The sequence below is a fragment of the Thunnus albacares genome, chromosome 23 (genome assembly GCF_914725855.1).
Source record: "Thunnus albacares chromosome 23, fThuAlb1.1, whole genome shotgun sequence".
NCBI classification, from domain to species: Eukaryota; Metazoa; Chordata; class Actinopteri; order Scombriformes; family Scombridae; genus Thunnus; species Thunnus albacares.
The window spans coordinates 9,687,694-9,713,450 of record NC_058128.1 but is presented as its reverse complement, the minus strand read 5'-3'; the positions used below and the strand labels follow the sequence as shown (position 1 = coordinate 9,713,450).

At 40.6% G+C, this 25,757-nt stretch overlaps 2 protein-coding genes across 3 annotated transcripts; both read left to right on the top strand.

Annotated features, from left to right (window-relative positions):
• Positions 1-795: 795 nt before the first annotated feature.
• On the top strand, positions 796-8,250 carry kera (keratocan). Of its 2 annotated transcripts, none has more exons than XM_044343429.1 (3): positions 796-1,155; positions 6,240-7,114; positions 7,251-8,250. In XM_044343429.1, exons 1-3 carry the CDS (start codon positions 1,124-1,126, stop codon positions 7,418-7,420), a joined length of 1,077 nt encoding a protein of 358 aa, XP_044199364.1. In that variant the 5' UTR covers positions 796-1,123; the 3' UTR covers positions 7,421-8,250. The 2 variants fall into 2 exon arrangements, with proteins under 2 accessions (XP_044199364.1, XP_044199365.1); XM_044343430.1 differs by lacking the exon at positions 796-1,155 and adding an exon at positions 4,503-4,981.
• A 2,808-nt stretch (positions 8,251-11,058) lies between these two features.
• Positions 11,059-25,730, top strand: epyc (epiphycan). The gene is made up of 10 exons (XM_044344133.1): positions 11,059-11,292; positions 13,988-14,186; positions 20,014-20,185; positions 20,561-21,058; positions 21,380-21,592; positions 22,411-22,542; positions 22,774-22,932; positions 23,059-23,261; positions 23,585-23,680; positions 25,208-25,730. The coding sequence occupies exons 2-10, from the start codon at positions 13,995-13,997 to the stop codon at positions 25,376-25,378; spliced, it is 1,836 nt and encodes a 611-aa protein (XP_044200068.1). The 5' UTR covers positions 11,059-11,292; positions 13,988-13,994; the 3' UTR covers positions 25,379-25,730.
• Positions 25,731-25,757: the final 27 nt, after the last annotated feature.

The window sequence follows — 25,757 nt, the reverse complement described above, 5'->3', positions numbered from 1 at the left end:
TGAAGGCACCTAAAGTCAACAGTATTCAAGATTTGCAGAAAACATGAAAACAGGAAAAGTATAGGAGTATCAGTTGATATATTTGATTCTTATTACCCATCCATCCATACAACAAGAACATTCAAACAGCCTCACAATGACAATGCTAACATGCTGATATTTAGCAGGTAAAACACATGCACTTTCATTTAACTCTTCATCTGTGCATTTGGGTTTGGATGTCTTTTGTTTGAATAAATATCAAACTAAAAATGCACACAAATGCTTGTACTAGTTGGTTAAAAGGTTGTCTACTGCTTACGGGGCTAACAATTTTCCATGATATCTTATGGGTAAGCCACTTTAAACATAATAAAACTTACTTCTAAATAAGTGGTTAACTGTGTTAAATTCGTCTTAGGCTTCTTTTCCACCATTATTGCTACAGTTGGTGCACTGCTGTTTCTCGCTATGTGCCTTAGTCCAGATTCTCTACAGTGACATCATTGGGTAATATGTTATCACTGATAGGCAAGATGGAAAAAAACTACAAAAAGAAGACTTCGGTTGTAAAAAAAAAAAAAAAAGAAAAAAAAAGGGAATTTTCCTATAAAAAGTTGGGCGTGAATGTCTGAGCCCTTTAAGCTCCTCTATAACCTCACCTGACAGCCCAGTAAACACACCCCAAGGCCGTTGAGCTGAAATGAGCCATAAACTGGTCATGCGCCCATCCCCCTGAGTGATGGGTAAAGAGCACATCCTCCATTGCAGACCAAATGGGTAAGTTGGGTGGGGTGACTGCAGTTTAACCCTCAACTGATGACTTCACTTTCTACACTAAAAGAAGAGACTAAGCGAAAGAGGCAGAAAAAAACTACTGGGCTGGCAGAAAAGTAGGCAACACAAATTCTGAAAGGACATCCCAACTCACACACCATCATCCTCCCACCAACAGCACATGCTCCATCCTCTCGGTTCATCTGATACATGTCCAAGGTGCAGCCTTTGGGGAATCAAACCGACAACAATACAAGCCTAGCCGTGCTAGCTCACAGCTCTGACTACATTAGAGTAACCTGAGACTGAGGACAACTATCAGAAGGAATCATTGGAGGAGCAGACAAATCAAACCTCACCTGGCTGCATGCAGACCACTGTGACCAGCTGGAGAATCAGGTAAAGATGATCTTGTCCTTCTTTTGTGATACATCTGTTTGAGAGAGGAGGAGTAAAAGGCTGTGACTGGATATAGGTGCAGTACATTTTTCAGATGGTTTACATTTGATTGGGTTGAACTTTACCTTAGACGTGGTTCACCTTAACCGCTTCTGATTCAAAACTTACAGATAATACATAAAAATGGTTAAGTAACCCTGCAAACAAAAGAAAGAGTGTTTTAAATGTTTCAGTTGTTATATGCAGTTTTGTCTGTTTTTCTTTATGCCAGTTTATTTTATGAATGAGGATGCTTGATATCAGGATATCAGGATAGATAGAGTGATAGATAGACACTTCCATATGCAATTTACAACAGTTTTACAAGCTTACACCTGGAAAGAAATTAAATAAATGTTTCCAAATAACACATATCTAGGAAAGTCACTTCTACTGCCAAACATGTTTTTTTCCACATAATAATCAACCACAAACACAGCTACTTTCTCAGCTCTGGATTCACTAAGCCATACTAACTCTCTCAAATGATTCAAAGTCATGAAGTGGATTTCAGCAAAGCCATCAACTGGAACTGATCCTGAAAAAAAAACCATGCAGTGCAAATACAACCCATTGTGTAATTAACATAGCTGGCCTAGAGACAAAGCCCCTGGCAGGAAATTAGCATTATCATATTCCTCTGCATGTGTTTCTCCTTAGTCTGTCAGGCAGATTGTGGCCAACATTTGTTTTCAGTAATATATGTTCCATTTTGCAGAGGTCTGTGAGGCACTGACTCACCCTTTTCTGCAGTTGGGATATTTAGTTGTAAATCCTGACACACATTGTTAATGACTATTCTGTTATAATGAGAATGGAAGTGAACCCCATCAGCTGTGCAGGGAAACACTTTCTATCAAATCACTGCCAGTTTCAGTTTAATCAAATTTTAAAAAAAAAAAAAAAAAAACAAGGAGGAGTTCTTCACACATTATTAATTGCTTTCTTGAACTTAATCCGCATTTCTGTCACCTTTTGGTACTTGTTTGGTTACTGTAACCTTGTAGGTGCCTTTAAAAAAACAAATGTTTCTACCCTTTAACCAGTTATACAGAGTCCTAACTGTTGCACTAAATCCTGACTGATTCTTGATTGTATCCCTAAGCTCTTATAAGTCTGCTGGTTGGCCATAGCAGTAGAAAGGCTGAGTAGAAGCACATTCCTATACACCACCACACCAGAGTTCAGCGCAGAGGTTACAAGCAGACTGTCCTGTTATTTAACAGAATTAGTTGCATGCTAAGTACTTGGAAGTTCAATAGCCTTTGCAGTCTGACAGCAAACTGTATCATCCTCAGAGAGTTGTCTTTTAAAACAGTCCTCAAAAAGACAGTATATACCTTTTACTTCTAGAGCAAGATTGTAAATGACTACAGATGCTGGCAGAAAATTACAGAAGTACGGAGAATGGTGTGTGAAGAAGACTTTGTGAATGACAAGCTTAAAGCTGCATTTGTTAATGTTTTTATATAAACTTTACTGTTTTGGTTCAGTCTGGCTATCATCAGCCTTGTTTCCAGACACAGTAAGTGGCTGTTTTCAGGTAAAGAAAAAACTTTGATAAACCCACTCTGTGCTACCTGGCCTGCACTAAACTGCAGACAGACAAAGTTAGGGACGAGCTATGGTCAACATAGTGAAGCACTTACTGTAGCAGCTGCAGAGCCAGATGTTTCCCTCAAGAAACAGAACTAAAAGAAGAGTGAATATTGGATTTGTGTGGTGCTCCGTGTCTGCTCGTTGTGTAAATATGCAACTGTTTGTTAACACATTTGACATATAAACTTTATTTATTCGTCTTTATTAGAGAGTTTTATGCCTTTTATTATAGAGTTGACAGTAAAGAGCTGACAGGAAATTAGAGGAGAAGGATAGGGAAAAACAAGCAACAGACTTCACCAGATTCAAACTGGGGACATTGTGATTATGTGGTCAGCACCTAGACTACCTCCCGTGCCAACTTTAGGTGATAGTATGTCAATATTGTGTTTACAACTTTTTTCACTGCCCTAAAGTGGCCAAAAAACAAAAATACTGCTTTAAGTCACTTTAGACAAATCAGCCAGCAAGCCATGTTAGGACAGCACAGTTATTGATGTGCTGTAAACATGTGTCCACTCATCTAGATAGTAATTTGTCTTTGTATAAATGTACACAGGACTAACGTCTGTGTGTGTAATTGATAATACAAGATTACAAACGTGTCGAGGAATGATCACTGTTCACAAACGTACCTTGGCAGACACAGGGGGAGCTCTAATGGGCTTGCATGGCTGATCATGGATAAGTGTTGCTCTTGTCCTCACACAAGTCAGCAGGGATTATCCTGTTGCATTCAAGCCTTTGTCGTCATCACGGGAAACGAGCGCAATCTCATGCCAGTTTGTTCGGAGGTCACCAATCCTTGAGCTAGATAGACTCTACAAAAACAATTTGCATGGCCAGCTTGGAGTAAAATCCCCTCAGATTAAGTCTGACCTCTGTCCCATAACACTGTTAGCTCTAATGTTTGCAGGCAATGTTTTGTACTTAAGTACTGTACAGTGCGTTATCTTTGTGGTGGATGTTTTAGCAGCCCTAACAACGTGCCTTCTCTCCTAACAATATGGGAAACCACTCAAAATCCTCATAGTAAAATACACCACCTCACCATAAAATACATTATCTAGTAAGTATCTAATAGTTAATTACACTAACCTTACTACACATACTTTATTGGGTACAGAATTCCCTCGAGGACTACTTTGGACTTCTATCCTCTATGCGGACGTCATAGCATCTTCCAATTCCTGCAAACATTAATGATGCTCCACTTCATCCAAAAAATGTTTTGAAGTAAACTGAAGTCATTGTATGTTCATAGATCTGCATTCAACCTGCTGCAAGCCTTATCCTGCTTGAACTATTAAAAATAAGTTAACCTGTAGCCACGAAGAGACGCACATGCCCAGAAATAAGAAGTTGTGGCATTCAAATGTTCAGTATTATGAAATCTGATGTGTGCCAAGAAAACATTCTTTACATAATTCCACTACCTCCACTAGTTTGTCTATTTGAAACAAGGATGGTCCATGTATACATTTACACCAAATCTGATGATCTATCAGACTAGTAACATCCTCCCACATTTAAAAAGTCCAGTTCTGGTGATCATGTGTTTATCATTTTGGCAGAGAGGAATGATGGACTCTTGCTGGATCCACTTCAAACTCCAATGAGATGCTTATTTGAAGACAATTGTCTGTACAACACATTTATATTGAGCTATATTTGTGTACTTTTTGTTGATCCTCATTCTCTGTTGACTGCAAACACTGGTTTAAGATTTAATAATTTGCATCAAGCAGATTAATTAATCCTGATTGCTCTGTGGGCAGCAGCAGCACAAAATTAGCACAAAGGTCGGCAAAGGACTCTTAGGGATTTGTGAGTGGAGTTAAACAGAGATCAAGCATACCAACCAAGGGAGGAAGGGTTGTACATGTGGAAGTTAGCAAACAAAGAACAGGTAGGCTTGCATTAGCCTGTTTCTAAGTGGGACATGTCTCAAGTGCTGAAACGGCTTAGCACACTACCCATCAACATGGGATTGACCTTTGATCTTGGGAACATCTGATTGGCCAAGAGAAGCTTTGGTGTCATCATGAGTGACAGGCTGGCACACGTTGAATGAAAAAGCTAGTGGTACAAATACAGGGAGGAGAGAGGTGCAGCCTCATCAGTTTGGACTACACTTGACAACTTGCTAACGAAGGACCTAGGCAAGAGGCAACTTACAGAGTTTAAGGTAAGCTGGGTTTCTGGAAGTGGAGTCTGGAGTTCCAGGGTTGGTAGTATTTAGAACTTTTGTCTTGCAACTTTAGTGATTTTATCTTTATGGAAGCATGGATCATGCTGTTGTCTTCTGCACCACAGCTCATATTCCAAAGCTAGGTGACAGAGCTTGGACCCCTATACAGTAAGAAATCAGGGGCAGTTCTCTTAAAACAGCTGTGTCGGCTTTGTCTTTGAAGTGCTCCCATCCATGGAAAAGCATGGCCTACGCTAAATGAGTTCCAGACAAACGTGGAGTGCATCAAGAATTTAAACAAGCACCAGATGGCAGCTGAGAAGAATAAAGTAGAGGCTTAAGAGATGGGTGGATAGAAGATGACAGAGCTGACTTCAGATTTTGTTGGTCCCTCTTTTCTTTTTTTGTGTTTCTGCACTTCTCTGTTACATAGTTTCTATTGTACTGGACCTTTTGCATTGAACTTCTCCTCTTTTACCCCATCAGTGGTTATTACTAAGCCATCTGCCCTTTCCCTGAACTAACAGGGAAAAGAATTCAGTTCTCCTCAATGGATTGAGTGCAACGCTTCGCTAATGGGCTGGGTCAGATACATTGCACAGTCTGATGAACAGTGTGCACCTTACAACTGGCGTGCAAAGTCTTCAAATCTGAGCTTTAAGATTGTCCTAATGCAATTAAAGTTGACCTGGCTCTGTGTCCTGTCTTTGGAGGTTTACCTGTATTTGGCGGGCAAAGTAATGACCTGGAAAGACCAGGATACCTTGCTCTGTTGGCAGCTGCCATTGCAATTTAATGACAATGACATTAGTGGTAGAGTAGGCGACACACGCTGGTGGCTAATTTGGGACACAGTTTTAGCTTAAGAGTGTGCATTTGTGCATTCTCATTGACACTCAGCTGATTCTTGTGTATTTGAAGCTAGCCGCATGATTTGTTGTATTTCAAGGGACAGAACGTTAGATTTCTAGTATGTGAATGGTCTTACCATTACAGTTGTTTATCTATAATCAAATGATGGAAACAGACACAGGTTCTCAAGTACAAACAGTTGTATGGGTCATCATCGTGTTATCCTAATTCCTCAAAGTCCCCAATCCTTTGCAAATTATAACTCCTTATCTGATCCTCTTTACCTTGGATGTCTAGGGCATTCATATATCTTTTTGGCCTATATGTATGTCTTAAGGCCTGTGTAACACATATTACACAGATGTTTTTCTATAATATTGTTTTTTTTTTCTTTTCATCATAGATTGGGCAGTGAAATGGCACCTCTTCTGAGCCTTCTCTGTATCTTGTGCCTGGTCGGGCCAGTTCTCAGCCAGGATATGCCTTATGAGGAATATATGGCACAACTCCAAGCTTGCCCTCAAGAGTGTCGCTGTCCCCCTAACTTCCCTCGTGCTGTCTACTGTGACAATAAAGGCCTGAAGAGCGTCCCCAAAATTCCTCCACACACATGGTATCTCTACCTGCAGAACAATCTAATCGAAGTGCTGTCAGCAGATGCCTTCCGTAATGCCACACAGCTGCGCTGGCTGAATCTGAATCGCAACAAAATCACTAGTGAGGGAGTGGAAGAAGGTGCACTGAATGCAGTGTCTCAGCTGGCCCACCTGTACATGGATGACAACCTCTTGTCTTCTGTGCCATCTCCCCTGCCAGCCAGCCTGGAGCATCTGCGTCTCTCTCGCAATCGCATCTCCAAGATCCCTGCTGGCGTCTTCTTAGGTCTGGATAAGCTAAACCTCTTGGACCTCCAGGGGAACAAGCTGATGGATGATGCTGTGACTGAAGTGAGTCTGAAGGGTCTAAACAACCTGGTACAGATCAATCTAGCAAAGAACCAGCTGAGCAGCATGCCTGTTGGCCTACCACCCACCACCACTCAGCTTTTCCTTGATGGCAATAACATTGAGAAGATCCCAGCTGGCTATTTCAAAGAATTGCCCAAAGTGGCATTTCTCAGGCTCAACCACAACAAGCTTGAAAGCAGTGGAGTTCCCAACAATGTTTTTAATGTCTCCAGTATGTTGGACTTGCAGCTGTCCCACAATCAGCTGACCGAGGTGCCCCTCATTCCCTCAGGCCTTGAGCATCTTCTCCTCGACCACAACAAGATCAAGAGTAAGTTTACCGAAGCACTTCATGCTTTTCATCTCATTATAATTCACGTAGACTGCAGGAGTTTCAGTTGTTTATTTTTAAAAAACCACTGCGGCTGAAAGAATTTTGAGTCTTATGATTTCCTTTTGCATTTCAGGTGTAAGTGGCTCCAATGTCTGCCCTGTCGCTGTTGATGCTGTGGATGACAGCGTCAATGAAAGTGTTCCTCGACTGCGCTACCTCCGACTCGATGGCAATGACATTAAGCCACCAATTCCCAGAGATGTCATTCTGTGCTTCCGTCTCCTTAGGTCCATTGTCATCTAAAAAAAAAACACAGACAAATCATCAACATGTTGTAGGCTAATTCAAATTTCCCATAACTGATGACTTGACAATGTGGACGCTGGTCTGATAAAAAGAGACCTGTGAAGCCATACATCAAAAGTGGTGACATGAGTAATATTTGCATGTTTGTTGTGTCTTAGGGAAAAGCTATTTTTTCCGGTTCCAGAAAATTCCACTGAAAACTCCAGTTTCAGTGGAATTTAATTAAAATCTCAAAGGAACTGATGCATTAGGTTTAATTGAGGCTGCAATCTGTTGACCACTAGTTGTGCCTTATGTTGGTGTAAACATCTGCATGTACAATACTAAACAAAAATCTGATTATAATTTAGCATGACAGTGATATGTAGTTGTGACATGGTGAGAGCTTCAAAGACTCATTATCTTCTCATGAGTATTGGCAGGAGGCAACGCTTATGATTGCAAAGGCAAAATACTTTAGTTTTTTTTCTACTGTTTCAGGAAAATCTTTGAATTATATTTGTAGACTTGAAGCCAAATGAATGGTGTTATGTTCTAGGTTTGTGGTCTTATTAACTTTAGACAACTACTCTATTCTACTCTAAAAATATGCATATTTACTGTAGGTAATTTATTTTTATTTAATATTGGGGGAAAAATAAGTAGAAACCTGAGAGTCCTGTGAATATTCATGGCCAATATTCCTTAATGTTTTGTATACCAAAAAAATGTGACAACTGTTTTTAAGAAATGCCAACACACTTTTTAATTCTGGTTATATTTTTTCTGAAAAAGCTAGGCAAGAAATTTCATTTGTCTTCAATTTGAATAAAACTTCTGAAAATGAATGTGTTTTTTTCCATTATTTTACAACTCCAGTACTTAACATGAATATAATCTAAATGTAAAAGTTAGTTAGTTAGTTAGTTAGTTAGAGGATGAAGATGAAGAAGAATTGATTGATTGATTGATTGATTGATTGATTGATTGATTGATTGATTGATTGATTGATTGATTGATTGATTGATGGATTTTATGGATATAGAGGACAATGAATCCAGGGGATAACATGTAAATGTAAGAACACTTGTTTCCAACATGGTCCCTGATATCAGAAAAAACAGGACAGACAGTAGTAGTAACAAAAATCCAAAGACAATCTTAATATAAAAACAACAGACATGAAACTTCAATCCCTGTCCTAGTATCTTCCCTTTTAGTCACAATCAATACGTCCTAAAAGCATCTCACAAATAAAAACATAATGAAAAGACACAATATACACACAGGACCTGCCTGTCATTATCTAACTGGACATCTTAGCCCAGAGATGAGCCCAGACCTGACCTCTAAAAACCCCTCTGGATTCTGACAGTTTGATGCTAAATGAAAGGTTTTTCCACAGTAAACTCCGAGTTACGTTGTTTACTCATGGCACCCTGCATGAGCAGACACTAGCCCTGGTGTTGTGTCCATGTTGAGTATGGACCATGACTATCTGCGAGCCCAGGTAGTCAGGGACAGCACCACTGATGATGTTATACACATGGTTGAGTTTCACCTGTTCCACCCTGAGCTGCACTGGCAGCAGGCCCACCTTTTTGAATGAGTTCTGGGAGGTACATTTAGTGAATAAATGTAAAATGATGTTATTCTGCATAACCTGCATCTTGTTCCTTAGTTTCATCGTCAAGCCACTGTATCATGCAGAACAGGCAGGATCAAAATGGTACTGTAGTTACAAGGTGTTGTAGAGAGAGTGTTGTTACAAGTTTTTAATTGGAATGTCAAACTGTCTGTCTACTGAATGTCCACATTACAGGAACTTAAGTTTACAGGCACTTTTGTATAGTATTTTCTCAGCAATAAGTTCACCTGAGAGTGACTAATCCAGAGTAATGCCAAGGTATGTGACACAAGCCTGCAATACAATTTAATTGGCATTGCATGTAACCTTTATCCTGTTTGCCTTCTGCAGCCTATGCTTATTGCCAAACAGAACTGACTCAGTTTTGCCCAGGTGCAAAGACAGCTTGTTGTCCACGAGCCCCTCCTTTATATTTTCTAACTCTCTGCTAAGAGTGACATCAATTTGGTGCATATCTTCCCAGCCACTACTAAAGAGGAGTCATCAGCATACAATAAAAACTTATATTTTACTGCAGTCGGCATGTCATTTACATAAATGAGGAATAAAAGAGGCCCCAACATTGAGCCTTGCGGCACACTGCATGTTGTATATGCATATGTCCCTTGGTTCTGACAGAGTCCCTTCAACATCACAGACCAAGGCTCTCCCTGTGAGGTAGGACTTTAACCAGTTTATAGCTGTATACTGTAGTCCCATACACTGCCGTTTGGACAAAAGTATGGAGTGAGTCCAGAAAGACCATGCCAGTGTAACTACTATTTTAACTTTCACTTTCTGACTTTCAATAAACCAAGAAGCAGACTCCCATGAAATGAACAGAGAAGCATGAGACAAATCTATTGTATGTTTGTCTGGAATGATTCTTTCAAAGGTTTTTATGATATGGAGTTACATAAATTATATCACTGAAAATTACCCTGAATAGATCAGCATTTCCTAGTGCCAATCATTTGATCATGTCCCAAAAGGCTCCAGAAGTAGAAGACTCAAACATAAATGCATAAATTGTCCATCTCACTGCCATTTACTACATGAATGCTTCTACAGAGTAAACCAAACCAACTCTGCATGATTTCTCAAGCTCTTTGCAATATACTCAGTCATAATATATGTGGGCATCAATGACTGTGTCAAGGTTTTGGGGTAAAATGTCATACAATTCTTTGCCTTCTGAGAATGCTTGGCAGAAGAAAAGCTCTGAATATAAATCCCAGCTTATACGGCAGGTGCAGAACGATGTCTGGCATTTCCACTGCGTCCTTTTCCCCTCACTCATCAAAAGGTCTAGAGTTACCATGGGAGTGAGAGAGAGAGGTGGGCAGGTTGAGACAAAATTGTGGCCAAATAAAGCTGACAGAGCTTCCTGTGTATGTCCTATTATTTGTATCAACAGTACACTGGGAACAGACTTTGAATGCACACCTAGATCTGTACATAACTGCAAAAGAACAACTTGCCTTGAGGCTCTTCGGCTCTTAACCCAGATCACATAATTTCCCTTTAAGTCAGACAGATATGTTCTCCCACGACTGAACTCAGATCTGCAGGAAAAGGAGAACATATGCAAAAAGAAAGCAGCTTCAACCAAAAGGGAGGGCAGAGGCCTTCCTCCAAGCGGGGACTTCCTCTCAGCACCATGCTAACAGGGGCTCCTCACAGAGGTCCCATTGTGTACAAGGGCCCCGTAGATCCCCCCCATACATGAAAGCAACACATGCCAGAGTTTTACCCCAGGAAAAGGCAGACAAATATTTCAGTCTGATTGAGCCACACTCTTAGAAAAATAAAGGATACTCTTGTAAAGGATAAAAAGGTATTTTGCCATTGGGGGGCCTTTCTTTGCACTCTCTTTCCCGTTGTCTGATGTCCGTGTGGGTCTGTGTGTGTGTGTGTGTGTGTAGTGTTTGAGAGGGTCGTGCATGCGGGTGTACGGTAGGTGTGGGGTGGGTGCACTCCGAGTGACCAAAAGCAATCTGCTCTGGTCCAATCAGTCTCAGTGCCTACCTTCACACATAAGCGGCAGGGCACTCAGGTCTGTCAGAGCGCACGGACCTACACATACACACACACCTACACACTTGTCACATTCACACACTTGAACACACACAAACACACACACACACACACACCCTCCCTCTTCAAGGCACCTCTGCGCGACCTCTCACCATTGGCCAAGTCCCGGAGCCCTCAGCATCTCCATCACGGCTGAAGGGACCATTCGGGAAAGCAGGAGACAGAGGTAAGCGTTCTTGGTGTTATCTTCATGCTGGCTCAATGGCTCTCTGGTGCAGGGGATTAGGCAGGCAAGCTGGCTCAAGTAGCCCTTCCAAAAACACTGCTATTGAGGGTTTGCATTGGAACATCTTGGCTAATTGGTCGGTAGTGCAGCCGCGTTATTTTCATTCAGGGATTTGTCTTAAGAGTTTTGAAGGTGACTGAAATGTGGATGTCTTTGTTGTCCTTGGCTATCTTTATGATTGGGATATTTTGCTTGTAGTTTTGTGGGCTTCAGTAGATGTGATTCAGGTGTGAGTGACCTACAGGTGGTTTTTCAGTTAGTGACAACCTGTGTGAAACTGATTTATGTTTCCATTTTGACAGCTGCAGCATTTTTTTTTTCTTTTGATGAAAATTGTAATCAAGCTTGGTGAATTTTGCCCCTAGATATTTAACTGTTCTTAAACTTTATTGTCCATTTTTGTTCAAAATATCTCTTTGGGAGGCAGTTGATAACATGTTATATCGACTTATGTGCATATACTTCTCTCAATTTCTTGTCACCTGCTCGACAGAGGATTTTTCAATTCCTTTCTTTGATACAAATGTACCAGTTTGTTCTCCAACCTGTAGCAAAGGGATGTCTGTCAAGTTTGCTTGTGGCTTTTGAGGGAAAAAGGTAGAATCACTGGATATCAGGAATGCCCACTGCCAAGCCAAGCATAACACGGAGGTAGTCTGGAGGCTACACTCATACACACATACACAGTTTCCACACACTGTACACTGTGATGGCCTGTATAAAAGCACACCTCTGTCTTTAGTATAGCCCTTCTTTCAGAGTAGCCATGCTGGATTTCATAGCTTCATGGCAGAGAATCTATTTCAGTGCAGATACTAGCCAGTCACCTTTTCTAAATAGGGTGCACTCAGTTCATGTTGGACAATGTAGAGATTGATTTGCATTAACCCTTTCATATCAACAAAGATTAGATTCATGACTTAAATAACCCAGGAAGGGCTTTTTTTTTATTTTATATCTGTCCTCATCCCAAAATAGGTGCAGAGGTTTCTCAATTTTCTCTCTCTGAAAGATACATGTGTTGAGACAGAGTGCATCTGTGAGAGGATGTGTCTTTCCAAGTATGTGCATGTGTATATATATATGTGTGTGTGTGTGTGTGTGTGTGTGTGTGTGTGTGTGTGTGTGTGTTTGTGTGTGTGTGTGTGTGTGTGTGTGTGTGTGTGTGTGTGTGTCTGTGTCTGTGTGTCTGTGTGTGCGCACCCTCACTGCTGAATGAAGCCGTAACTGACTGCCATCCTGTCCACAAACCTCGGTGGAATTTGGAGTTTGAGTGCTGAGACAGGCAGCGACCGGGCCTCATAAAGGCCCTCTGTAAAGGGTGAGGGGTTGAGTTAGCTTAGAAACCTGCCTCTCTCTTTCTCTCTCTCTCTCGCTCTCTCTCTCTCTTGCTCTCCCGTGCTCTCTCCCTCTCACTCAGTCTTTTCCTCACTCTCTCCATCTAACCCTGAGGGCCAACATCTTGTCCACGTCTCCCTCCATCTCACTCTCTTCTTCCGTTCCCTCGCTCTCCGTTTCTCTGCCCCGGCCTGGAGGACTCTTTTTAAACTCTTTTGCTGTTTCTTGCACTTGACATGATCTCTCTCAGGCCTACTGAGATGTGGTTACACCTGCCATTAGTGTGTTATGAAACTCCCCTCTGTCAGATGATTAATTCCTAGACCTAATGTATGTGGCACCAGCTAATTAAGAGGTAATTAACATATGCTAATCTTATTAGTGCTTCCACACTTCTGAACGTAATCAACCTTACTAAGCTTTCCAGATCTGTGCTGCTGAGGAAATGAACAAGATTATAAACAGAAGCTATCTAGGTCAGGGCAGTGCATAGTGGATCTGCACTTAGTGAAAATCATACATACTAATTTTAGATTCAAGTAGAAAAAGGACCCTCTTGTCTGTGCCTTCATTTCAAATGTCCAAATTAGTTGCCAAGAATTTTGCTGCATGTTTCTGCCAAAGCCTTTTTGGTTTTGATGGGGGAGAAATTAATAAAGCCCCCAACCAAAAAAAACAAAACAAGTATTTTGTAGAAAAAGGGGCAAACCAAAATCCCTGCTCGAATTGGAGATCCTACAGACTAAGAGTAGATTTCTTAGATGTTTTAAGACTTCAGACCGATGAAAACGTTCCCATGGTTCCTTATCAGATCAACTCTGACTTCTGACCTTTGACACGCCACAAGCGAGCACTGATTTGAGCCAAGATGGCTGCTCCCTGGGACAGTGAGCCTCTGGCTATGGTGAGGCAAGAGGCCCTCACATTTCAATCCCTCAAGCTGTCTGCACCTCAGTAATGAATTCACTGACCTTAGTGATATGACGCAATGTCAAGCTCTAGTCTGCAGCACAACAGACTGGTTATGATGCTAAAATAATGTCCTCCACTCCAACAACAAAGGCTTCTGTGGAGTGTAGTATACTGGTTTAAAGATGATTATCTGATAGTCTGTACTTCAAGCAGGTCAATTTCTCTATGTCGCTTTAGAATTTAGCTTGTTATATGGGACAAATTAGACAAACTGAACAAGGTTTTGGGTTTCCTTTGTCATGACCTGTTCAGTATTGACCCAACACCTGTAAATTTTTTAATTGAATTTCTCCTTTTGACTTAACATCTTTCTGTCCATGTGAAGGTGGACTATGAGGATGCTCGTGCGGCTCGTGTTGGGACTCTTCGTCCTCAAAGCGGTGGTGGCCAGCCCCAGATTTTCCCGACAAGTGGACTTGGACACATACGACAGTGCCAACTATGATGTGGATCGAGACAATTTAAATTTAGAGAACCAGGATATCTATGACTATGAAGATGAGCTGACAATCGATGATCCTCAGGTAAGAAACTGCAAGGGTCCTTCAGCAAGGAAAAATGTTTTTCTAGTAAATGGCAAAGCAAGGTCCATTTAGTAGCTCTGGAATTTTTGTTCATTCAATTTTCATTTACTGAACATTAAAATGTCCTTTTTTTCCACAATGACTTAAAAACTGAGAGTGAAAATTACATTCTTGACCTTGGAAACCACAAATCTCACTACAAGGTGTTTTTCTGAAGTTTGCTGAAATACCATGCTAAAACCCTGCCTTTAATTATACACTTCCAACAGTGTTGCACAAGTGCATCTTAATTATTCACCTCATGATGGATGTGCAGTTAGAGTTTGTGTTTCATCAACTTCAATTGTCATTGTAAGACAATAAATTTCCCTTTTAAAGAGAACTTCATTGTGGTGATCTTGAAGTAATTATAAGTGATTCATTGTGGACTCATTTTTGATGTGATGGGTGTTGGCAGGTTGCTGTTGCTGATGATTTACAACACACATTGAAAGAATGCAGGCTGCTACAATCCTCCAAAGTCTTGATTATCTTCAGATTTCACAAATCACAGTTGTAACAGTGGAATATGAGTGAATTGGCTGGTTCTGATCTGAGGTCACCAGGTTCATGGAGCAGAAGGGTGTCCCATACCAACAGGGGATGTTTGGAAAATGGACAAATTAGCTCTCCAACTTTATGCACTATTGTGGCCAAAATATTTCACTTTTATACCTTGGCCAGCCACCATTTTCAGTTACATGCCCCATAATCTTCCACAGCCTGAATCCATATGGATCTGTAGCAGTTTTAGCCGTGAAATCTAACGATATTTATGGCCCAGTGATAGACATGTTTTTTATCTGCCTGCAAAAATCAAGGAAGAGTACAACTTTTAATCACACAGCAGTGGAACTTTTTTTATTATTATTATTGTACATTATTAAGTCTGAAAATTCCCCTTGCATGCTTTAATTTTTACTTTATATTCAGTCAAGGCTATATATTTCCAGCTATAGCATTTCAAGAAGAAAAATCCAAGAAAAAGTGATGTATACTACTTCATGTTGCAGGTGGAGCATTGTGTGTCTATTTTTTCACACTGAACATATCATACACCGTGTTGTCTTCATAAAGCTTTAGCAAGTGGTTGTCATTGACTTGCAAGCTAAGCAGCTGCTTTTGAGTCTTTTGATGGCCACAGTGAATGACCTGCTGCAAAGTGTGCAAAACTCAAGTACAGCTGAGCTTTTCAGGGCTGAATTATTTTCTCATTCTACTCAGATCCTTCCCTGCACAACAGCTTTTAAAAGATGGGCAGAGAACAGAGAAAGAAATGACTACTAGCAGGAAAAATGGATTCCAGGAGTAGTTTAAATCAGCTCAATTGTTGACTGTGATGTGGCCAGCCTGCAAGGCAAGCTGGGAGGGCAAGCTTTAGCCAAATTTCATGTTCCCGTTTATATTTTTTGTACCAAGGAAATTAGTCCAAGGCAATGTCAAGATGGCATGAGGCAAATTGTTCACACTGGATTTTTTCTGAGCCAAGGACTCAAGTTAAACCTGATGTGGATTGCAATCAGACCACTGGTGTTATCTAAGACCAATGCCACAATCCAGTGCAAATTTAGTAGATATGAGAAGATGTAGTAGAACTAACAAGATGAGGCAGTAATGCTGCATTGAATTATTTTTTTATGCACTGTTGCAAAAAGGTACAACCACAACCTTTTCTCTAAATCAAAATTATTGCATTCTGGTGTGCAAAAGCTTTATAGCTGAGTGTTACACATAACGGTGCTTAGTGTGGGAAAGTTGTAATGTGTTGCAGGGGAATGGCTTTGATAATATCTTTCTGTTTAACAAGCCTGGATATGACACAGCACATTGCATAAGATTTTGTGGGAATTTGTGGGAGCGCGAAAAGGAGAAACAGTACAATTGGTGTCTGTAGTGAACTATAACACAGTTTTGTCTCACAATTGCAGTGTTGAGAAATAACATATATCAAGGATCTGTCATTTTGTTTTGTTGACAACACAGTGAAAGGTGAGAGGGAAGATCTTCTGATGGACTGGTTGCTCAAGAACACAGAAGATTAAACAGATTTTATTCACACACATCAGTTGTCAGGGGAGAAATGAAGCGATGATGAGCTCCATGCCTCTGGAATGCTGAGTCTTTACTTTCCACATCCAGCTTTTGGTATTTATCTTCTTTCTCCTCGGGGCTTGTCTCTTTTGAGAAAGGCAAGGGCTCATCTACAAAGTTATCCGAGCAAAGCTTCTTCAGTCTGTTGCATTTAAAAGTCTCTGCAAATGTTTTAATCGCCAACTTAGGCACCTAGTATGATGAAGACATTCAGTCTGTCTATCATCAGTTTCTCTTGAGTCAAATACATCTTTAGGAGGAACTTGGTTTAGTCAATTGAAGCTAAAAAAAAATGTTTAAAATTGCTGTTTTTGTACATGGACTGACAAAAAAACATACACCTGTGTAATATACTGTATGGAAATTCAATTGTTTCAACTGTCAGGTTTTTAAACTCTAATGTAATTTCTGAGATTGCTGTTTGTGCTACATTTCTATTGTAAGAAATAATAAGTATCACACACACAATCTTGTTATTATGTCAAATAACCTTATTTTCACAATCATTGTGCAAAACACATGGCCATGTGCCCCCATTGGCTCCTTTAGGCTTGTTGTACTTTTTCGAATGTAATGAAATATAAATTCTAAAGAGAGCATTCAACAGTGTTGCAGATACTAGACAGTCAGAAATAATCTTATTTGAAGACAAACAGGGAGCATTTTACCTTAGTTTTGTCCTTTCAGCTATCCCACAACAAGCTACAGTATATAGAGGAGTAAAGTGTGCAGCAAAGAGATTCTGTGAGCATTTGCTCCAGGTTGGAAAACCTTTCAGGCATTTCATGGGACTCAACTCTCTATTTAAATCAACTTGATACTGTACATGCTGTATAGGGGAATGAATCATGCCTAACATGGTTGGCTGATGTCCTGGTGCAACTTATTCATCCGTGGCACATGAATAGTTTTGCAAATCAGTCTGTCATTTTGCTTATTGTAAAAAATGCAGTCAGTGAATTAGTATCAGACTCATCAGTTACAGACCTTATAAAAATACTCTAAGCGTTTTGTAGCTGGAACTTTTTTCCCTCACATTGCTGAATGCATCTACTGATTGATACACTATGTAGTAAAGCAGCAACATAACATTTGGCTTTGACTTGATGCTCACATTCAACGTCTGTCCCTGTGCAATGTGTGTTCCCATGCAGTTTTTTTTTCTGTATTTCTGGTTGCCAGCCTTTCGCCTCTTCTTTCCCCTCGGGTGTATATGTTTGCTTTGGGGAAAGGGGGAAATGAAGGGGAGAGCTGCAGCGAGCTAACTCTGTGCAAGACTTTTCAAAGGCCCACCTTGTTGTATCCCAAACTGTGTCTCTGCCAAGCTTTAAAATGTGACTTTCAGTGTTGGACATCTCTTCACTGCTGCATTTTATGTCTCTGCATGGCTTTTTTGTTTAGTTATATGTTTGTGAACCTATCACCTAAAGGCATAACTCAGTTTGACTTTATTGTATTGATATACATGTATAATTTACAGTGGTTGAAATGCGTTGAAAAGACTAAAATATGGATTCTTGCAGCTACCATGTGTGTCTTGGTTCCACAAGGACCATTCCCTTTTTGGAGCCTTGAGTCAGCCTTGTTGGGCGTGAGACAGTGTCAGGTATTACCTGTGGCAGTGTGTGGGCGTTCATCGCCCTCGTCTGGACAATGATTGAACTGCAGGTTTGATAAAACTCAAAAAGATCAAAGAGCGACTGCAGTGACTGTAAATACAATTATATCACCAGCTAGATAAACTTGAAGCTTTTAATGAAGGAACTAAAAGCACTGTAATTCATAAAGCTTTGTTGCTTTGATAGAGTTGTCTTTTTAATTTATTTATATCTGACAATTTGAGGTGGGATGACTTGAAAGAAAAACATTTCTATAAAGACAACAAAGTTGAATATCTAGGTTGAAGTTGGACTTCTGTCTTTTTTTTGTTCTCACAAAAAGTGATTTGCAAGTATTGTAGTCTGTGGCACTGATTATATGATGGCAAGACACCCATCAGTATGCTTTTGTATAGGCTATTTGATATTATGCAATGACATATCATATACACTTATACTTTCAGAATGTGCTTTAAGTCAGTGGCAAGTGCAAATGTTTATCACTTTTGTCATCTGGTGTTTCTACACCAAAAATGTCCTTTAGTAGAGGCATCAGTGTCATTGCCATCTATCTCTATTCATACGTAAATCTGGACACTTTGCTACCATCTAGTGGTGGAGTCTGTGCTGCTCTTCTTATGGTTCTTGACTCTGTGGTGCAGCAGTTGAACTGTGTCACCTCTTGTTTGTTTGATTTCCTTTTTGGCATTTTGACTTTTTTTGAATTGAATACATCAAAGAGAGATAGAGGAAGGATGAAGAGTCAAATGGTCACAGAACAGATTTGAAACCAGGATTTCACCTTACACAGAGCACTAGAATGTACCATTTAACATTTTTTACATTTAACATTGTACTAAATTTACAGGGTAAATGATGGTACTACATGACAACAATGTCAAACCTGAACACATGGTCACAAGCCTTGCACCCTTCAGTTAAATACCATATCACACAGAGAGTAGTTGAAAGTGGTATAAGGGGTGGACTTTCATGCCTTTTCTTGAGCTGGCCTAAATGACAAATTGAATATTAACACACCAATAAGGATATTTGTGCTGTTATTGCATGAATAAAGTGTTTTCTATAGTGTCAGTAATCTCTGGCCACAGTGGATCTAATGTGACATCTAGCCTATTGCAATCATTTTCATTTTGTAACTTAAATACATAATGCACAATAAGATGAAGTGGTCAACCAGCCTTAATGGGATAGACTGTGAGATAAATGTGTTAATACTTTGAAGTATTGACAGTGTTGCAATGACAGTAAGTGACAGATTTTTAAGAAAGAAGAGACATACTGTTCAATATTAGGTTATTGAAATTCATTAAATACCCTGACTGTCAGCATCATACATATAAATGCCAATGTCTGTCTCATAAATTGCTACACAGCAATTTATGAGACAGACATTAACCTTTCACTAAGTTGTCAAATATTCATTGTAGGAAATATCATCCGCTTCCCCAAATCCATAAAAATGCTGTTTTTTAATAGTGTTATGTCAGTTTGCAAGCATGTGGTTCATGTGTAACTGTACAGAGTTTTGCAGCTGTTATGTTCCCCAAATCCATAAAAATGCTGTTTTTTAATGGTGTTATGTCTGTTTGCAAGTGTGTGGTTCAGGTGTAACTGTACGGAGTTTTGCATCTGTTATGTTGTCCTATATGATTCAGTGTGTGCCTAACAGTACAGTATTAATTCCTCTGTCTGCACGAACATCTTTAATTGCATTAATCACATTCTAAAAACTGTTTTGAGATCATAGACTACAAGCTAAACTCAATTTAATAAAGGAGTATAGGTTTTCTGGATATTCTCTTGAGACAAGAGGGATAACTCAGTTAACTCCCTTGTTAAGGTGGCATCTTTTACTGGTCATGTTCACTAATTAAGGAGAGGGAGAGCAAAAATAGAACTGAAACACATTGCGTACTTTGACTATTATCTGTCTGCTAATGATGACCAACTGCTTAAACTGCTTTTTATTTTATGTACAGAAGAACATTATGTTGTTTTTTATGATATTACTTTATTGACTACTCAAGTTAAACCTATCTGACATTTTTGACTCACTGCTGCTGTCTTTCCCTCAGATAGAGATTGGAACACTGGCCCCACCTGACTATAACTATCCTGTACCTGAGGCCTCAGTGGAGGAACAGGAAGAACAAGAAGAGGAGGAGGAAGAGTTGCCCCTAACACCCCAGCTTATCCCTCAGGGTTCAGGGGGATCTGGGGTTCTCATGGGCCCCGACACACAGAAAGGTCTGAAAAAGCACACACATTTAAATCTGTACACCCATAAACATAGAGTCGCTTGATATCCAAAGGTCACACAGTTTAAGGAAGAGGGCCTTGCTCTTTCTTGGGCCTATGGAGTTGTGAAAGCAGCCATAATGAACAAAAACATACTAATCTGTCCTCAAAACTCATCGTCTGCAACAATCATCTTTTGTCTGTGCATGTATTCCATTTAACTAGCTGTTATTGGTTAAATGTGTCCTGTTCAATCATTGTGTCCATTTGTCATCTACTATTTAACCTAATCAATATTGTGAACTCATAGCCTACAAACCTAATTAATGATCCATTTCATATTCATCTGTCTGTCTATTAATACCTAATCTTGTCTCTAACAAGAGGTGGAGCTGCGTCTGACGCCCATTGACATCCTTCATGTCTCCGGGGATTTTGGGGGCTCCGTAGGGTCTGGGGCCTCAGGAGCTTCTGGGGTTTCTGGGTCTGGAGGCTCAGGAGACCTACTGGTCTCCAGCGCCTCTGGGGGTTCTGGTGATATTGTCTTGATCTCCGGAGTTTCTGAGGAACTCCACATCTCAGGGGGATCTGGGGAGTTCTTGGTATCTGGGGATCTCTTGATATCTGGGGATCTCTGGGGATCTGGGGATCTGTCTGGATCTGGGGATACCATGGGATCCGCAACTTCCGGAGCCTCTGGGGACCTTGGCTCTGGAGGATCTGGTATTTCTATTGAACTCCCCCTGGGCTCTGGAGGGTCTGGGGACCAGTCTGGTTCTGGGTTCTCCGGAGATCTCCTGATCTCAGGGGCCTCTGGAAGCTCTGGGGTTTCTGGGGACTCTGATGAGTCTGGGTTCTCAGGGATAACATTGATATCTGGAGGTTAGTACTTTTAAAGAGCAGATTAAAGCTTGTGGTAACACTATTTCTTGATCTGTCTTTCTCCATGTGATTAATGTCAAATCGTCTTACAGTAATTCCATTTAACTGTGTCCTTTTCAAATGTAGTTAAATGTTGACTTTTTACCTTGTAATTTTACTGTGTGCCATTGTATTTGTGTTACTCATAATCATTGTCCTCCTAACCTACTGTCTCATCTGATATGTGAGTGATTGATGGGTTAATGGGTTGATTGATTATCCATCCTACCCTTCACCTCCCTAACCTCGTGTCTCCTAACCCCACCCCTTGGCTCTAACAAGAGGAGGAGCTGCCCCTCATTCCCGACACTATCCCTCATGAGGCATCGGGTGCTTCTGGGGAGTTCTCAGGAGCTTCAGGAACCTCAGGGGCCTCAGGGGATTTCGGAGGCTCTGGAGACTTAGGGGTCTCCGGAGAGTCAGGGACTTCTGGTGTCTCTGGTTCTGGAGACGCCGAGGTCCCTGACGTAACTCTGGTCCCTGACGTTGATAAAGGTCAGTATTTAACCTAGACTTGTGTGAGATATGTTAAGAGCAGGATAAAGTCCATGCCTCACACACCAAAACATATGCCAAAAAGTGAATACTTTTGAAGAAGATGCCAGTACTGGTGCCGGTGCTGGGACAGGGAGGCATTGAATCTTCTTATGAACTGGCCCTTGTTTGTCAGTTTTGTCCACCTCCTCCAGTATATCAGTGTATAACTTTAGCAGCATTGGTTTTCTCTTCCCCACCCTCAACATCACCGCTTACTTGGTTAAAGACCAACAGCTTTAAAAGGTACCCTTTTAAAGCTGTTGGTCGCAAGGTGCAAGGCGCTTTAAAGGTGCAAGAGAAGAGCTGATTTTGCTGGGCAAGAATGTTTTGGAAATTGACATGCTTACAACAGTTCAAGATTTATTGCGGGAACTGGTTCCAGCATCGGCACCTTGTCTGCAGAAAAGAGATAGTAACTCTACTTTGAGTTATTGAATGCAGATACTGTTTTCACATATATGTTGATACCAAGTCCATTGTAGTTATCTTGCTTAGTAGCAACTGAAAGTCTTAAAAAAACTGGGGTTTTTTTGTTCTTTGCTAACAAGTATATTGTTTGTAACTACTCAGCAAATCATTTAATTTTATTAACTCCAAAAAGCCATTTTCATTTAACTTTCATTCAACAGTTAAATGCCACAAACACTTGGGTAACACTGCTAATATATATAACTTATCACTGCGGCAAACAGTGGTCTACTGATTGCCAGACTTTGTGTTCCGTGTCTATGTTGATCTAACCTGTTTCTTTAACGCCTAATCTTGTCTCTAACAAGAGGAGGGGCTGCTTCCGACCACACCAGAAACCCCTCAGGAGGGTACTGGCGGTGTAGATGAGTCAGGGAGCTCTGACCTGCCAGAGCCTGATGAGCCCGAAAAGCCTGATGAGCCTGAGGTTGACAGGCGAGGTCAGTATTGAACAACACAGGCACTGAATTCAGAGAAGCATGATAAAAATGTGTTCCTTTTGAGGAACTTCCCTTTGTGAAATCGACTTTGCCCTGTGGATTAGAACCTTTTGGGTCTTTGGGGTATTTGGGGTAACTGTCCTCTGAAATATATTCTACATCTTATTTTTTTATATTTTACCCCCTCCCTCTCCTGCTCTCCATCTTCTTCTTCTTATCCATGTTCTCCAGGTATGCCCACTTGCTTGCTGTGCACGTGCCTTGGTGGTTCGGTCTACTGTGATGACTTGAAGCTGGATAGTGTACCACCTCTCCCGAAAGACACCACTCACTTCTATGCCCGCTACAACAGAATCACCAAGATCAACAAGTCTGACTTTGCGTTCATGAGTATGTTTCCATAAATGTGAATGAGAATGTCATGCATTAAATCACACCCTTTCCTTTGGTTGATGATGGCATGAGCTGTCAGTAGCCACTGAAAGCAGCCTCTCAGAGTTTGTTTTCTCCTTTCAGACAAGCTTAAGAGGATTGACTTAACCGCCAATGAGATAACGTCCATCGATGAAAAAGCATTTTTGGGTCTACCTGAGCTGGAGGAGCTGGTGATTCGAGAAAATCACATCTCACAGCTGCCTGCTCTTCCAGAAACCATGACCCTGATCGATGCCAGCCACAACAACATTGGCAGCAAGGGTATTCACAAAGAGGCGTTTAAAGTACGTATACCTACTGTCACACACTGTACAGAACTGCTTGTTATACTGGGTTGCACACCACTTTGTTTTACCTCTATAATCTCCCAGAGTACTTGTAACATGGCATCCTGCTTATGCTACAGTTTACTGACAAAATTATAAAACCTTGTGGAACTGAAATGGACAAATAGAAATCTTGTCTGTTTATTCATTTAAGTAGGAGGAGTATCTCTATTTGTATAGTCAAGAAAACCTTAATATTAGTTGGGAATACCTTAAAGCATCTGTCACATTAGTAGCTAGTAGGCCGACAATGACATGTATCTTTCTCTCATTGTATCCAGGATATGACTGCCTTGCTGTACCTGTACCTAACAGACAACCACATTGACTACATCCCTGTGCCTCTACCAGACAGCCTGCGATCTCTACACCTACAGGTACCTGCTTTGGCCTAATGGTCGAGATCGAAAGTGACGTGTTCAAAGCATAATGCAGGCTCTCAGTTGTGGAGTTAGAAATATTTGTAGTCCTAGTTTGACATGAAAAAAACAAATGGATAAAATCATCGATTGAAGAGGCAATTTGAAGTAGTAAATAATAACAGGCCTTGTGCACACACATGTTTTAACTGTCTCATTAGGCCTTTGCTGAGATTGAAGTTGAATGGACCTATACTGAAATTACATGAGTTTCACCTAATTTCACAAATCAATAAGAGTGATAAAGGTGTAACTTCTCCTACCCAAATATATGCAACAAAATAAATACAGGTGTCAGAGATGTCAATTGAGCACACACGCCCTCATGGTCCTGACAAGGAGTGTAATCAGGCAAAATAAGTGAAAACACCTATGTGCATGGACCATGAGTGTGCAGGGCTGTTAGGTAATTAACTCAAATGAGATCTTTTCATGTATTTGGTCTGCGCAGATGCTACAAAGAAGCCCACATGGCACCATTCTGTAACACCCTTTTGTCACTGAACAGCTCATGGATTTAGAGATGTATTTCTGCCAACACAAAACAGAGTGGCTTCTGGAATAGGGTTGGGGTTCATTAGCATTTCGTGAAAACCTGAAATTGGTATAGAACCCCATTATTGAATCGGAATCCTTTTGAAATATCTTATTGAGTCTATTTAGGTTTATCTTTCAACAAGTGTTCCCAGATTGATGGCATATTTGATATGGATGAATGGTACATTGCTCAGTGCTAATAATAGAAAGGATATTTGATAGATTTTTGTTAGATTCTGAGCTTAACAAATCTGTATATTTTTACCAACCTAGAGCCAGATCAAAAAATGGCTCTTGGCACCAAACCCTACACTGGAGTGTAAGGTTCTAATAATTGTTGTTGAGCTGTTTAGACCAAAAGGGAAATTCAAAAACTTGTGAGTGATATGATTAATGTGTAGCCTTGAAGGCAGGCAGGCACAGTGATGCTTTAAGCCAAATGCTAAAATCATAATGTTAAATTTGCTGATATTAAGTAAGTATGTTAACCATGTTCATCATCTTAGCTTAGTGTGTTAGCATGCTAACTTTTACTAATTAGCAGTAAACACAGAGTATATCATTAGTTTTGCAGGTATTTAGTCATAAACCAAAGCATTGGGTAAATTGAAATTTTGACCTGGTGATGGTGCTAGTTGAAAAATCATCAAAGTAGGATTCATCCTCTACAGACCATATATGTCTGTACAAAATTCATGGCATTCCACCTCATTGTTGAGATATTTCTGCACCACAGTGGTGGACATTGCCATCCTGTTAGTCACGCTACTAGCATGGCCAAAAAGGGACATTAAAGATTTGTTTGATTCTGAGCACCAAGCCCCGTTCTGGAGTATGACGGTCTTGTGATTGTTGTGCAGTTCAGGGAAATAACTAAATTAAATGACTTGAGAGAAATGTGATTACAGTGTAATCTCATTATGTATCCTTCTCTATCTTCCATTGCAGCGTAACAATATTCAAATGATGCACGAGGACACGTTCTGCAACCTGAGAGATTTCAACTACATCAGGAATGCACTGGAGGACATCCGTCTGGACGGCAACCCCATCAACCTCAGCAGGACCCCACAGGCCTACATCTGCCTGCCCCGTATACCCATCGGGGATCTCATTTAACCACACAGACACATACCTACACTCTTGCACACTGACTCCCATGAATACAACCACATGCACACATCTTTGTACATATTGACACACAAGACCACACACGCAGACACACATACCATTTATTCACTCCTCATTTCAACGGTCAGTTACAACAGCATATTTTAAAACTGCCATACATGCTGCTGATATATATATACTGCAGATACTCTGTGTGGATATTTATGTTTCATAAACACCCACAAATGGATTCTGGTGATCAAGCACATATACACTTCTCTACTGCACCTTCTTCCTGTTGTTCACACTGAAATGGTCACTCTCACATCTACCAAACGCATGTACACACACATACAAATATACACACATACACACAAGAACTTTCTCA